The sequence below is a fragment of the Dermacentor variabilis genome, chromosome 3 (genome assembly GCF_050947875.1).
Source record: "Dermacentor variabilis isolate Ectoservices chromosome 3, ASM5094787v1, whole genome shotgun sequence".
Lineage (NCBI taxonomy): Eukaryota > Metazoa > Arthropoda > Arachnida > Ixodida > Ixodidae > Dermacentor > Dermacentor variabilis.
The window spans coordinates 165,321,100-165,337,069 of NC_134570.1; the positions used below are offsets into that span (position 1 = coordinate 165,321,100).

The 15,970-nt window shown below is 48.1% G+C and overlaps 1 protein-coding gene across 1 annotated transcript in view; it reads left to right on the forward strand.

Moving 5' to 3' along the window:
• The first annotated feature begins 1,166 nt into the window (after nt 1-1,166).
• Nucleotides 1,167-15,970, forward strand: part of LOC142576492 (LIM/homeobox protein Lhx1-like) — a 227,165-nt gene continuing 212,361 nt past the window's right edge. The window contains exon 1 of the mRNA XM_075686642.1: nt 1,167-1,843. Coding sequence (XP_075542757.1) covers nt 1,668-1,843 — 176 coding nt within the window. The 5' untranslated portion in view covers nt 1,167-1,667. The remainder of the gene's footprint in view (nt 1,844-15,970) is intronic.

A 15,970-nucleotide genomic window follows, 5' to 3' on the forward strand; every position in this document is an offset into this window, starting at 1 on the left:
GTATATATTTTGTACAGTTTAAACTTAAGGTAAATACCAAGAGAATAAATCTAGTTCAAATGCTACTCTCGTCGTCGTACCTGCGGATTTGGACTTCCCCTGCCGGAGCTCATCCCCATTCTTCCGTCTCCCTGGTGAGTTGATGCGTCTGATATCTCACGGCTGCGTCACTTCGCTACAATGTTATGATTTCGTGTGAGTCATGAATGACTATACCCTGTATTTGTTCACTTTAGGTGCCCTACAGCACACGTGTCGCTCGCAGAGTTATTCGCCGTGCTTCTTACAGGTGACCATTCGTCTTGGCTAGGATTTTCAAGCAACCCGTAATCCACCCTGTGTCTGTGCGGTGCGCCGACAGTTGAGGGCATGACATGGAAATAACCAAACGTACAGAGATAGTAAAGGAATAACGCGTGCCTCTTGTAGCCCTGTCGACGGTCGAACGGACACTTCAAGCATCGTAAAAGCAGATATGCAAGATGGAAGCGTTCTTGCGCTAGCTGTGCATCAGCGCAGGGGGAAAAAAGGGCGCAGTCTTTAAGTAAAGCGAAAACCGCCACTGCCACCTTTTAAGAGTCCAGCGAGGTTCCGGGCGATGCACCCTAAACCGCGGCAATGACTCATTCGTGCCAAAAGGTAGCCGCCGCATTTGCCCGCGAGCAGACGACCGTGCCATCCTTCGCCCTAACCAAGCTAGCAAGAAATCGACGCCGTTGGTCCCCTTCCCGCGAACCGCACACAAAGAGCGGCAGGGGACGCGGAAGCGCTTCGACGACGAGACGACCTTGGAGACTTCTCAGCGCTTCCTCTCCTCATCTTTATTCCGTCGCTCTCGTCGAACGCCCGGAGCGGGACAGGTGGGAAGCCAGCCGCCAACAAGCAGCGCGCGACGGCGCGCCCAGCGAAGAAGAGCCCCCGGCGCTACGCGAGCGCGAACCTCTCGGCAACGCGAAGCGAGCGAGGAGGACACAGCGCGACAAAAGCGCGCAGGGAGCGCGCTGCCTGCGGAGAGCGGGTGCTCTCCAAGAAAATAGAGACGACGCTCCGAACGCGCAAAAACGAAGAAAAGCGCGCCACCGCCTTCGAAAAAGTGCCGCGTGTCTGAGGCTCCCCGACGCACTCGCTCGTTCACGTGCGCGCGCTCGGCAGTGCTGCGCGCGCGCGTCTCGGCGTTTCTCGGGACGACGGCGGCGCCATTGGCCCGTCGACCTTCCGGGGCGGTCCCTCGTGGCTCCGCCTTCCGCTTTTGCGCGCTCCACCCCCTCCGAAATGTGGCGCTCTGCTGGTGGAGCGGAGCGGCGGTGCCACTGCAGCACGGCGCGGAGAACGTGGTGCGTTGAGCGAGCGGTGCGTGGTCGGTGGAGAAAAAGCACGCCGCGCACACACGGCGTTGCTGTTGCCGCAGCAGCTGTAGTAGGCGCGCGCTCGCTCTGCTGCTGCTGCTGCCGTCCACGCCGCTCAGTCGGCGCGTGCTTTCGGCCGTGTGCGCTCTCGGGCGGCGTGCGCGCCTGCTGTTCGGAGCGTTCCGTTTCGAAGGTGCCCCGTGCGCGCTTCGCCGTGCCTCATTCTTCAGCGGGTGCGCGTCCGGGCGCAGTGCGGCGTTCACCGTGACTCGCCGGCGGGGGCGGGCGGCGGGCGCGGGGCCCGGGCCTGCGGCGGCCGCCATGAAGATGGTGCAGTGCGCGGGCTGCGATCGCCCCATCCTGGACAGGTTCCTGCTCAACGTACTGGACCGATCGTGGCACACCAAGTGCGTCCAGTGCTGCGACTGCCGCTGCAACCTCACCGATAAGTGCTTCTCCAGGGATGGCAAGCTCTTCTGTCGGAATGACTTCTTCAAGTGAGTACCGACGTGGCAAGTTTGTGCCTTACGAGAGCTAAAACGTGTGCGCGAGATATTGGCGCATAGAAAGACAAGCCCCATTTCACTGTGAAACGTCGCGCATTTATTCGCTTACGCTTAGACCTCCGCTATAAACTAAGTTACAGCGCATGGCATTCACTTCGGGACATCGTTCCAGCACACTACATCGTCTGCCACAAATCTCTTCCTTAGTGCATCGCTATGGTTTACAGATCCGACCGTGCAGTTCTTAGTAATGCGTGCACTGCGCAGTCTCCTTGAGTATACGCAGTAATTGGGCACTAAAGGAAACACCACGCGGTGTATAACGACGCTCTGAAACCAGCCATCACTTACGCCGCGTAGCGTACTTTTTATTTATTTTTTCGTGCCGCAAGTAGGATAACACGAGTAAGCAATAAAGTTATTCCAAAACGCAATTAGTTACCAGCATTTGCTACAAGCAGTTTCGAAGAAGGGAATTAACGTTGCCGTGCCCTGCAATTGCGGTGTCCACCATTCAAACCCATTGCGCCCCACACGTGAGCCCGCGAGATGTGTATATACACTGTCGCATCGCACAGGTGAATAGATAACGGCGCGGTTTTCGACAGTGCAGGCATGTTCGAAGAAGCGATCTGCACATAATGTTCGTAACAAAGCGTCCGCGATCGCAGCATTGCATTTACTGCTCAAAAAGTTCAACTTAACGTCACGTGCATCCGCATTCGACAGCCACGCATATCAAGTTTGCTGGACAGCGCATCGTGGTTGTCGAGTCCGATACAGCTGCGAAGTCGGGAACGCTTCGGATAAGTCGCTTTCCCGCATGCGTCATGTCGCGAAACGAGGCTTAACTTTTCCCATACTGCGCTGCCTATGATTGGTCTAACAATATACATACGAATATATATAGGCAAGACTGCTACAAAGACACGAGGTATACGCACAACGTCCCTTGGAGTCTCGTTTAATTTGTCGTCATCTCACATGCACCATGTATAGTAGAGCAGCGCCGTCCATTTCCCGTCGGAGCGTATATAGATAGATATATAGGCACCTACAGGGAAGCGTTGGTCGAAGATCGTGCGCTGTCCTTCGGAAGCGCGAGAGCCGTATGAGTACCATGATGCACCTTCCCTGTCTATACTGATGTCTCATCTGAGTGTCCGGCAGAATTCCTGCGCGACACCCTGAAACATGCCCTTGATGATTACTTTTATCATCGTTCCCGTGACCTTTCTCAACGGTGAACTGTTTTCCGATAGATCTATGTAAATCACGCTCTATATAGGTGTGAAAACAGAAATATTATTCGTTCTTCTCACAGGATGCTATATTTCCACAGGAAAGAGAAGAAAAAAAATCAAACCGTGGGTGGGAGTCATGAATTGTACCTCAATGACAGCCAATATCATCATTATATATGGCAAAACATTCGCATGCTCGTTTCTTATTTCAACAGAACTCCTCGCAGACTTTTGCTCGCACAAATGGCGAATAAAGGGTCGGCTATACAAGCATGATACACTCATGGATGCATGGATGCGCGTCCGCGTCAGCTGGCCTCCGATTGTGGAAAGAAGGGCGACTAGCTATTATTTCTCTATAGAAAAGGCCTCCGTGAGCCGGACAACTTCTTACAATAAATGATTTTTTTTTTCTTCTCTCTCTCCTTTCCCGAGATCGTTGCAATATATACTGTCACACGGGAGTCGTAGCCCAAAATCTTTTCATGCCAGATCTTGGCGAACACACATCAGAGGACTGGGGAATCAAAAATTACAATACTCCGCTTATTATATCACCGCGATAGGCCGGCCGTGAGCGGTGCACGATATGACGGTAATATGTTCTAGCAAAATTAATCCTAGCTTACGCTATAGACGGTCTCAAATTTTGAAAAACCGTTTCTGTTTCTTTATTTCGCGAAGTGCCATCCAATCTCGTTGCTCACAAGCAGATCGCTTATCATCGTTCCGGATGTATAGCTTACCGTCCCAACCATTCCGAATTTCCTCTTCTTTCGACACTAGGGGTGTGCGAATATTTGAAGCTTTCTAATAACGAAACTACTCTATACGGTCTTCGAAATGAACAGTCACTATTCGTAATTACGAATCTTTTTTTCCAATCGCTTTCGCATATTCCTAATCGCCAGATGCGCCCAGTGAAGCATGAACTTGTAGTAAAAATGCCGGCAGCGTTACGGTATATATTGAAGTGAAACACGACAAGTTAGGTGGTGGAGCACGCTGTACGGCTCTCGGGCAGTCTGCTGACTTTTGCGGCTATAACGCTTTCACACACGGACCAATGGCTTCTGAATACAGGAATAAAATGTTTGTTTGCTCCTACTGCTACGTTTGTCAATAAACAGTACTTCGTAACGTGCACTGTAACGACAGAAGGTTCCTAACGTTGTGAATATACTGGAATGTGAAGGTTGGTTTTGCAATAATGGTGAGGACGCCTGTTCAATGTTCAAGCACTATTCCAAAAGTGTTCCTTATGTGATTTGGATCTGGCGCACTTCGATTCCTATTCGATGCGGTCTTTACCCGAATAGAAATCAGCTTGGCTATTCATTGCCGTAGTCGCTTCGGCTGCTCTCCTTTGTTTTCGAAGACTGAGATTGTCGGCAGAAAAAAAAAAATGGCCAGCTGGTAAGAGAGATTGCAGAGTCAGTGGCCATGCATGCGGCGCTTTAAGGATGGTCACTGCCTTACCTCGCCGTCAGTTGCGGTTTCTCAGAAAGAACATTTGTTTCTTTCCATGTGACGCACACGCGTTCGGTGCCTCAGTATGGTCTGTCAGCGTTTACCTTAGTATTTGTATCGCATCCCTGTTTAAGGTCGCTCTGTGTTTTTTATTCTTTTTTACGTGACTTTTTGGGTGCACGCGTGTGCCTGATCTATATAAGATTGGCGTTCTCTTCATTACGCCATCAGTTGTAAAGGGACGACACGAAGCCGTCGTCCCTCGTGTTTTCCCGAAGTCAGAAATTGAAAATGATCATTCGCGCGCCTCTATTAGAAAGCGTCTGTGATGTCCGCATTTCTTCTCTTTCTTCCTCTGTCTCTCTCTCTCTTTTGTGAAAAGCGGCATCCTGTCAGTAGCAAAAATAAAATCGTATTTATTTATTTATTTATTTATTTATTTACTTACTTATTTATTTCGTGTATGAACCGGCAAATGCCCAATGCTCAAGTTTGAAACAACTTTGATTCCCATGTTACGAAGCATTTTGACACGGTCAGCATGCACCGTTCGGCGTTATTTGAAATCAAAGTTACCCCTGAGACCCCAGCAAGACGTGGATGCAGGCATTTATCTGCAAACAAAAACTAAAGAACGTTTTATTTTATGTTTTTTTTTTCTCGAAAATTAACCTAGATCGGTTAGCCATACCATCGGTTCTACAAACACATCTAATGTCTGACGCAGATTCAGTTGCATAGCTAATTGTCTTCACCATTTTGAAAACGTTAAGCGGGCAATGAAAGTTAACCATCATATAACAAACAACATGCCCGCTTCGCGGTGTCAATGATGCCACATACCGAATTGCGATACGGAATATATAGCGCAAATTATTTTTACGGCTTACTTTTCCCGCGATCCCTACGCGTCGGTGCTGGAAATCTTTCGGTCATTGACTCTTTCTGTTCGCCTTTCACCGTGTAAACCGCGAACAAACTAATGCACAGAAATTAGTGCCGCAGCTGCGCACTTCCGTCAATATACTAGCTTTGACGAACCGCAGTGTTGTGATCTGCAGTACAAGTCCTATTGCTTCAAATTTTTAACGTCGCCTCCATGGCCGCCAGCTGGATGCGCTTTCCCATTTCTTGGCATTAGTATAGCTTTCCAGCTCGCGATGTACAAACAGCGTCCATTTATAATGTGTGCAAATTAGCGCCACGCACTTACCGCTTCAGTCTTTTTGCAGTCATTGTGTCGCGCAGAAACAGTACGGTCAGGCGTGATAAGTGAATACATTTTGAACAGTGAGGCGGCAAAACACTACAGGTCAGTTTCAAAACTCGCCGACTCGACCCGACGTTGTGGAGCTTATTGCGCAAACGTAGCTTATGCGTGTGAGCACGAGCGGATAACACGGACAGAGACGAGCACCGAAATATGCGCGCTTGGCACCCGTCTTCGCGACATTGCGAACAAATGCGTAAAAGCAAGTCTCGACGCATTTGTACATGTACGGTACACATATATAGGTAGATCACGTACTGGCTGCGGCGCTTCTCTTTACAATGTTCTTGCATCGCTCTACTTTTTGAAGTTCAGTTGTTACTTTATCTGTCAAAGCTCTCAGTGGTGGTGTTTATGCACACATGCAGTAGGCGGACGCTTAGAACAATGGTATTTCGTGCCGGTGAGTGACGCATTATGCTGCTATATGAACAGTGCGTTGGCGCTTCGATTGTCACGATTTCTGAAAAAAGAAAAAGAACACGTATACTTTATATAGTCGATGCATACTTTCCTTTCTTCATCGTCTTTTGCTCGTCAGCAGTGGAAGCTTGCAAACATATTTTTTCTTTATGTTTGCGGAACACCATGCGAAGTTTCGACACCGCCTGTACATATAGGTTGCTAAGGCACGCGAGGCATTGCGAAAATTTCAAAGTTTCTCTATCGTAAGCGTCCGTTTTTAGACCTCTATACTTGAAATTCTTTAGCCGTGGCATAACGGGCCGCGCTGCGAGGTTCTCACTCCAGATGATGTTGGGGCGTGGTGCGTCCGCTAACATGAAATTGCAGTATAGTTCCCGCGAAATATCGGTCATTGCCCTCTCAAGCGCGGATATATGCTCGGTATGTCGTGTACGCAAAACCTCTGCGTTATGCACGGAGCTCACAGTGACCTGTAAACAGATACGATCGAACGGCCGTTAATTCGCCTATGAAAGTGACCGTATTTAGCGGCCCCTCTCATTAAAATGTGGCTGAACCTTATCGGGCGTGTTGTTCGCATGCGAACGCCGTGGCTTGTTGATAGAGCCGCCTGTATGACCTGGTATGCATACAGCCGAGGCGCTGTACTATTAAATGGGAATCTGACCCATTGCTCGGGAGCTGCTATAGGTATAGACACCGCATATTAAGGGAGACACTCCAACTTGCGGCCCTCACTCTGCGAGCGCTACATGTGCACCTATAGTACAGGTGCCTGCAGCTTAAGTCAGTGCACAAAACAAGTGTGCCGAATGGTGCCAGCGCCACCAACCGCGGGTCATAACCACACTCGCATGCGCACTTCATAGAGTGGCACGTGCTGATCACGCTGATGTGTTCCCTTCAACGGTGATGACGCACTGCTTTATAGGCGTCGTCAATCGCTCGTCGATCACCGTAACAAATGTGCATTCTTTCTCCTGCGCCGTGATAGACCGTTGAAAACAGCACTTGTTGCCATCGAGCATTTGAAGGCAACGTTAAAGCGGGATATTGAGACATATTGATGACCTATACGCTTCTGCAGTGGCAGAACGGCCACTCTTGCATGTGAGAAGAGGATCGATGTAATTTACTCTATAAGTGGCGTCGATGTGACCCGCAAAGACACGAAGACCCCCTCAATTTGTCGCACCAACTCGCCGCGACTTCACGCAATTTGACGCGGTCCACGCAAGTCTGGTTAATTTTTTATCACACTACTACCCTAGATACACGGGCAGCTTAACCGCGGTTAAACTTAACTGTGGTTAATTCACTGAACCGTGGTTAACGCGAACAGTAGTCCGCCAGAGTTACACGGGCTATCACGATCACGGTCAATGATCTGATGACGCGTCACGTGATCTCTTGTCTACAGGCTTCATTTTGAATAATTTTTCTTCGACGTTTGACTACAGTGGTATAAAGATGTTATTTTTCAGCAAAACAATTGCCATATTTGATAGTTTTACCGTTTAAGACTTCGTTTTGCAGGTGTAGGTTATTTATTTTCGATACTTCTGCTCAGTTGTAAGCATGCCTGGTGGCATACAACTATTAAAAAGTCAGAATTAAGGGTCACAAATAGGTAAATATGAAATAAAATTAAGCCCACTGAACGAAAAGGTAAAAATATCATAATAAACAAATGAACGTTTCAACCAACAAACATTATAGTTACATAATTAAAGGGAGTAAAACTTTGCGCGAATGCACTTTGGAACTATATGCGCTTACATTTACAAAAAGAAAGAATAGAAAAGGAGGAAAAGGCAATGCTTTCAGGTGTTAATGTATGTACACTACAATTTCACATTGCACTAATTATGACAAAGAACTACATGTTATAAATGCTGCAGTTATAAGTTTCAAAGCAGCGTCATCAAACTGGACAAGAAAGTGAGACGCACACAAGCACACGGCGTTTGTGTGTGTCTCACTTGTCCAGTTTGATTGTGATGTTCTTAAATTTTGAAATTTGTGCGTAGCCGTCATCTCTGTGTGGAGGCACGCGTTTCGACCACTTGAGCGCGGAGCGGCCAGATTATCTTCCCAAATGCGTATCAGTGCCTCAGTTGTCGCGTCAGGCCAAATGATGCACTTTTTGGAAGATATCTGCGAAGCGCCAGCGCTGCACTCGGGAGAAGTGTCTGCCATTTTTCCCGTTTCCGAAACGTCGGTTACACTAAACCGAGGTTGCCAAGTTCGGTTGGCGGTCAACCGGGTTTAGCGGCCTAACCGCACTAAGCGCGTTTAGCGATAACCACGGTTACGTTAACCGCTGTTAAGGTCGCCCGTGTAACAGGTGTATACACCGTACAAATGCAACGAAAGACTGAAGCCAGCAAGTTTTGAGAAGTTCTTCATTAAAGACAGCCCAAGTAAGAGAAGGCACATTTAAATAGGTGACGCCACGCTAGCTTACCGGCAATGGGCGAATATTTCGAGAAGTGCGAGCTTATATTTACCATCACTCAACATTTATGCGCCGAATGAACGGGATGTCGAGGACGACTAGTCCAGAGCAGGAGTATATCCGTTAAAGATAACAGCGATGTTTTCGAACCCACAAATCTGGCGGCTGCATGCTACGGTCTGCGCAGCGAATGCAACTCGCGCCGTGGGTCATGGAACGCTTCAAAAACATTATAGGCTAACTGCCGTCGCAGCGGAAGGTATAAAAATGTGTAGAAGCCACTTGCACGTTTGTTTTGTACCTTCTCGTTTCTTTTCCTTACTTTCTTTGTTTGTTTTTTTCATTTGGCTCAAGCACCTGCTATTCGTTGTAGCGCAAAATCAACCCACTGCCATGTGCACGACCAAATTACCGCGCCAACTGTGCCCACGGAAATGCGCATTAACGGGGAGCGAGCCCTGGGGTCACGCATAAAAGCGATCGCCGAGGATGTCGCCATGCGCGTGTTGAAAACCGTGTATGCACGTGTCGATGAACGTCGACGTGCCAGGCACCATATTGCACTTGCGGTACACAAGGACACGCGCTTTCCTTCTATGTGGTATCTGCGTTACGCGCGTCTCTGATTCCCCGTGTCATTGTCGTTTGTGACGATGCCTATCGGAAATTTATATTTGCTTAAGCGTTATTTGTCGACAGTAATTGGTACACGGCTCGGCTGCTCGATTCTCGTATTCGTTCCATTTAGAAGCGCTGCGCGGACAGCTTAAATTAGAAGTTATTTCCTGTGTAACCATATATCTGCAGCTTGGAAAGCAAAAGTTGCAATACCGCAACACGATTAATGCTTTCGTCCGTGCATGGGAATGATAAAGTCGATTCAGTTACAAGGTTTAACGCCTCAAAGCTACACTACGAGCGACGCCTATGGTGGATGGCTTCGAATTAATTTTGCTCGTCTGGCCTATTGAATAACGCGTGTGCATTTCTCGCTATGCGAGCTCTTTTTCCTTTACGCCTCCGCGGGAGTTCAGCGGGCGCAGAGACAGAAAAAAGAAGGAGACCAATACAACCAGCTTAGACATTCAACCACTGCCTGTCTATACTGATGCACTGACGTTGATCTGCAATGTATATAACTGGAATTAAATGTTCCGTGACTTTGCTCCGGTGTACGTGTACGGGCTGCCTCGGTAAATATACGTTATGCACAAATCGTGACATTGTGAACCAAGCATGATCAATTGCAACACCACTATTCGTTGTTCGCGCTATGATGCCTCATTTAAGCTGCTATGAAATTAGTCTTGACAATTAAAACTACTGGCAATTAGAGCTTAGCGACACAATGAGCTTCGGCCGTGACGATCAGAAACACGAGTGAACGGAAAACACGGCGAGGGCCGAGAAAGAAATCACGCTGGACGAGCGCTGAAATTTTCATGCAGCAATAGTTAAACGCAAACTAGCGTAAAAAATAAGGCTTTACGGATAACTCGGCATTTGTATCTAGCTGCAACAAGCATAGATACCTGCTTAAAACGATAAGAAAAGTGCCGTTTTTTTATCTTCGTGACTAGCGAAAATAGTCCTTATCGATTTGTCAACACTTCTCGATTATTAGGTTACCGAGCCTGACGCATTTAGGATGTTCCTATGCGCCAAGGAAAGACTGCATGTGCTCCACCATGAACTCTGTATATATGATCAAATGCCATGACGTAGCCCTATCTACGTTGCAAATACAATGTCCGACGACGAGCCTGTTCTTTTCAGAAATGGGAAATCATCGCTCATTTGCTCGATAACACTTTTTCGAAGCAACTTCCTGTAAAAAATATGTTAGCCAGGTCTTAGCAAGTCTTTCTTTTTTCTCTCTCTTTTTTAACCTTGAAAAAACGGCTTCACCAGTTACGTGTGCAGGCGATAGATACTGCTAACTCGTTTAGGCGTTATCTCTCCTCTAAACGCGTGAGTGCAGTTTATATTATCCTGTGCGACGTGCTGCATGATTGCCTGATCTCCCTGTACACAGGCGGCAATTGAGTCGCAAAGCCGGCGAGCACCAAAACCCCAAAGCTGCCAATAAGTAATCGCGGCAGCGCCAGCGTTGCTTGATAACGATCTGGCCGCGATTATGTATAATGTGTCCACATGAAACCCCCCTGATTTCAAGACGAAATAAACAAAGAACTATGATACTTAGCAACCTGCAGTTTGTGGCTTCCTGTAAAAAAAAAATTCAAAAAGTTATACAAGTGCCATTGACGGTGGTCTGCTCCCGCCCACCGTCGGTTGCGCTTCGCTCCAAGAGTCAATACGCGGGTCCAGTGAGCTCCTGAACAACGTTTTGCAAAGTGGTGAACGTGGTTTCGATCGTGGTTCCCGAGCCTCAGAGGAGTGCGACCTAATGCTAACTCATTTCTCTCGGCATTTACCGCTAAATCAGGACTGAACTTTTTTTGGGGAAAAGTCTTATTTACTCGCCGTCACTCTGATGCCGCAAAAGAGGCAACACATTCGCATGTGCCTTCGCCCTTTCTTACTGGTTTACGTGCACAATTTAACTAATTGTGTTGAAGTCCGTCACAGCATTGCACCCGGTAGGATGCGTCAGAAGGGTCACAAGAAAGGGTTGTGCACTGAATTTGAAAAACACTGTGATTCTTCGTAGTTATATCCTGATTCTCGAACATCCACCGCGCTTCACTCTTATGGTAGGTAATATCTAAGGTATCCGTTCCCCCCAAAGCATGAAGATCAGGCAGCTTGCTATATAGCGTCGCTGTGACCGTCGAAATGTTTCGAACTAGGGGCTTTCGAACCCTCCCGAGCCCATGCAACGGTGCTGACGGCTCATTCGCCTACGCCGAGATATCCATCACGTAAAGCTCTCACGTCATCTCTCACTTCGTGCAAGTTGCTGCATAAATATTTCTCAAATATTAGTGAATATAAACTTATCCAGGGTCAATTCGATAATCACGGGGGACTTCGCAACGTCGACAAAGCCCCCAAGGCGCCTGCGCATTGGCCTTTATGATACACGGTTGCTGATACAAAAAGCCGTAAGCTGTTTACACAGGAGGCTGTTTTCAAGTACTGTCCGTGCACCATCTCTCTTTCTCCTTTCTCTCTCTTCCCCTTCCCCCGGCGTAGGGCAGCCAACCGGACTCTTGACTGGTTAACATCCCTGACTTCTCTCTCTCTCTCTCTCTCTCTCTCTCTCTCTCTCTCTCTCTCTCTCTCTCTCTCTTACTCTCCCGCATCAAGGCACTCGTGCGTTACGGACAGCTTGGACGGTGATTCCCCGGCTGACAGGTTATGCAACTGTGCTCGCAAAACGGTATAGCTCTCTATAGCATTCAATCTCGTTCAACGATTTAAATGTATCCGATCATGTGTCCCGGCGCTGACCAAGCGTGTGGTCGCGCCCTTCGTTTTATTTAAAGTCAGTCTAAAGAATATAATGTCGAGCTGGTTTGGTAAATTAGACTTCTGGAATATTGCAGCGACTCCAGTCTTCTTGTCGTCATTTGAGTCTTGCCGAGAAAAAAAAAAAAAAGATTCACAAGCAAAGGACGTCGTCTGACTTCCCACGCTATAACTTCTCGTGACGTCATGAAATCTGGACAAAACCTGCACCCAACTAGCTTGGGTGCCTAGAACTATATATAGTTATTAGTAGGGATGTAAGTAAAGCGAAATTTTGAAATGGAATACGAATTTTTGAGAAAAAGGTTACCTCCCGAGTGTCGAATCGAATTTCGCATGCATATTTTATTTCAAAACACAGTGACATATAAGGTTTCCCTGGAGCCCTATAGGTGAAAGAAGACGTTTGTCGACATTATTTACACTGTTTATGTACACATATATTTATTCAACGTAACGCGCTGTTTGAGAATGAACGTCCCATCAGCAGAGAAACTTGTAAACCTGCAAGAAACCACTGCTTTTAGTTATCTGGTAGGCCATGACAATGACAGTTATGAAGAAATGAAGGAGCGAGGGGGGGACAACATGTCACCGGATGCACGTATAGAATGTAGAGTTGATTCGAGGAGGAACAGTACAGCACCGCACGTTACAATAAGTGTGTAGAAATATAGTGCAAATGGCCAAATAATAAGTTGCTTTTCCTAAATAATGAGGAGAAATGCATAATGAATTAATTAGCAAAAATGACCTGCCCGTGCGTTCGCTCAGGTGCTGGTGGCCCTGCAGCAATATCATTCGGAACAGTCCTCGCTTCCACCATTCTGCATCCTTAGACACTCTACTAACTGTTGTCTCTCAAACATTCGAAAGAAACGAATATTGGACAATTTCGAATGGTGAATTCTTGAATGGAATGCGATTTGTAATCGAAATTTTGAATGGTCGCGCACTCCTACTTAACAATTGATGCATTGCGTCGGCATGCAAACATATAAAATCAACCTAGTGAGTTTTCAGTGCGTTTCTAAACGAAAACGGCCAAGGCGCGCGCAAATATATCGGTGACGTCACAACACATGCTGACGCTGCAGTTCGCGCGCTACATTCAAGAAGGGAAACTTTCCCTATAATTTTGTTCGCAGATTACCAACTTTTCCCCACCAAATCAATACAGATTGAGTCGGGAAGGATGTTTCACCTAAATAAATTTATTCTCGATATTTTGGTATCCATTCAGACAGCGATGTATAAAAATACATGGAAGAGAGCAGGGATCACGTCCGTCTCTGGTACAAGTAAGAAAAGCCGTGAATCGGCTCTGCTGCTCTGGAGAAAGACAACCAAAGATAAGATATCGTTATAAATGGCGATAACAAATATTAGTAGTGGCACTATGGCTCACATAGTTGTGGTACTCCTGTGGCGTTCTTTTTTGCGTTGATCACGAACGGTAAGGTACATAGGCGATGCTGAATTATAGCGAACAATTAACCTATAGATTTTAAAGAAACATGTCCCGCTAACGACGTGAATTCATCACAGTCTTGAAAAATTCTATTCCAGTATAAATTGATGTGGTCTTTGTCTTTGGAGTAACGTTTAATGAGCCTCGGACTCGTAATGCGAAGACCGGGGCTTGACTCACAGCCCATTGTCTCGGTAATTCACCCTCGGGCTTGATTTAGAACAACGAAGCTAGCATTTAGTGCGCTCCTTGAATTTTTGAGCAACAAGCGTCTACATTCGCGGCTGTAAACGAGCCTGCCGGACACGCATGTCCGTAACATACATTCACGTCCTATACTGGTTGTCTGTCCTCAAGCTCACTCCTCATGCACATATTGTCAAGTTCCCTGTACCTCGGACCTAAGTAGATGCCCAGAGGAGTTCAGGTCAAGCTCCATCCTTTGTCTTTACGCGAATAAAAATTCCCCCTCCCCCTCTCTCTCTGAACGGTAAATGACGTCATTCGTTACTTGGGGCAAACCGCAAGGAGACACGAGGACATTAGAAGTCTTCGTTGCCTTCTGGTGTTCTCGTGTTTTTAGTTATTTATTTTTTTGCGCTTTGCCCCAAGTTATTGCAGTACCAACTAGCCCACCAGTCTGTTCTCTTGTCATTCGTTAATATTTCTTCGTTATCCTGTCGCTCCTTCACGGAGACTTTCGCTCGTGGACATCCGTCGAAGTCACCCGCACTCCGACGGCATGGCAGCGGACGCTGTAATAGACCGGGCACAACTTTCACCAGCCGCCTCATGATGAAGGCACCGCGCGCCAGCAGTTTAACCGCGGCGGTGACGGCCTGCGCACTTTAGCACGTTCCGCGCACGACGCCTCCCGCTTACAGACCGTCACATAAACCTCCCACGCACCGGGCGCGTTTACGTCGATGACTACATATGCATGCGCGGTAATATGCGAAATAAAACAAAAAAAAAGCGAAGACGCGAGAGAAGACGCGAAGACATGTAGCCTGTCTTCGCGCGGCGAGATTGACAGTCGCTTCGTTTCGCCGTTGCTTCGCTCCCGGCCCCGTCCCGCCCCTGTGCCACTGAGAAATCTGGCTCGTCGCTGGGCTTGGCTGGTGAATGCGTCCTCTTTGCTCGAGCTCTGCGATCGAGCGAGGAGCGTTCGCAATGGCTTTGCATGAAGGCCGCTTGGAAGCGTCACCTGCTCGAAGTATGCTTGAACACACGCTCGAGCGTCATTACGAGGAGGGTTGTTGTTGTTTTTTTCTTTTTGTTTTGAGATGTGAAATTTCGTGATTTTGGTACGAAAGGACCTTGCGCTGAGTTTCGCGTCAGAGTGCGGTCTGCAGGCGAAGTCACGAACCAGGCGAAGCCTGCCAAGGCAGAGCGAGGTGCGCACTTACGCGCGAGAACGCGTCGTCTGAGGTCGCCATTGCACTTCCTTCTTCTTGCGAGATTACGGAGCAACCGAGCTTAACACTGCGGAGCAACACAATACACTGTGAGGTATGCCGTAATGGTGGACTACACCATAATATTTACCTTTACGCGTGTTTCGCGTGCGCCCATTCCCATATAGGGCAACAAGATGCAGAGGAGGGCAGGGGGGTGGAGACAGTGCACTTGGCCCCTCCTGGAACCTAACCGACACCCGTCCTTCCTCGATATGGTAAATTAGGCCTGGGTTTCAGAACAACGAAAAAAAAAATTACCTGTGTGTGAAATAAGCACAGGCCCCTGCACCCCTCCCCCGACCTCCTTATCTCTCGAAATATACTTCCTAATCCCTTGCCTATATGCGCACATTATATAGCGTTTCTGCGCTCTCATCCTAGACTTCGTGCGTTGCAGTAGATCTCTAACGCCACATATAGAAATGCACTGAGGCACAGTGGCTCCCGGTAACCTTCCAATAAAACGAGAGGCTTGGGTGCATAGTGGAAAGGAGTGCGGGTGTGTTAACTCCGGCGCAAGAAAGAAAATATATTTAGAAAAAGGGGGAAAGGGCGCAAACGGCCTGGGCACGCGCGGGCCTTTCTTCTCCACCACGCGCGGCCGGGTCACGACGCGAGCGCGCGGCCGCCGGACCCCTGAGTTACAGCCTGCAGCTCGTAACTCAGCCGCCGCTGCCGGTGCACGGCAGCTGCCCCGATCCAGCGGGACTCGGCCTCTCCCCCTGCGGCGAGTGGCTCTCTGCTATACGACGAGTCCAACGTTACCGCGATAGAGCTGTAGTGCGGCCTTTGCAGAATAACGTCCGCCTCGGATGTTCCTAAAAGGGGCACTCTTCAGAAATATTTGCACCCTTTGGGGTGTCTTTCATCACCAAACAATAATC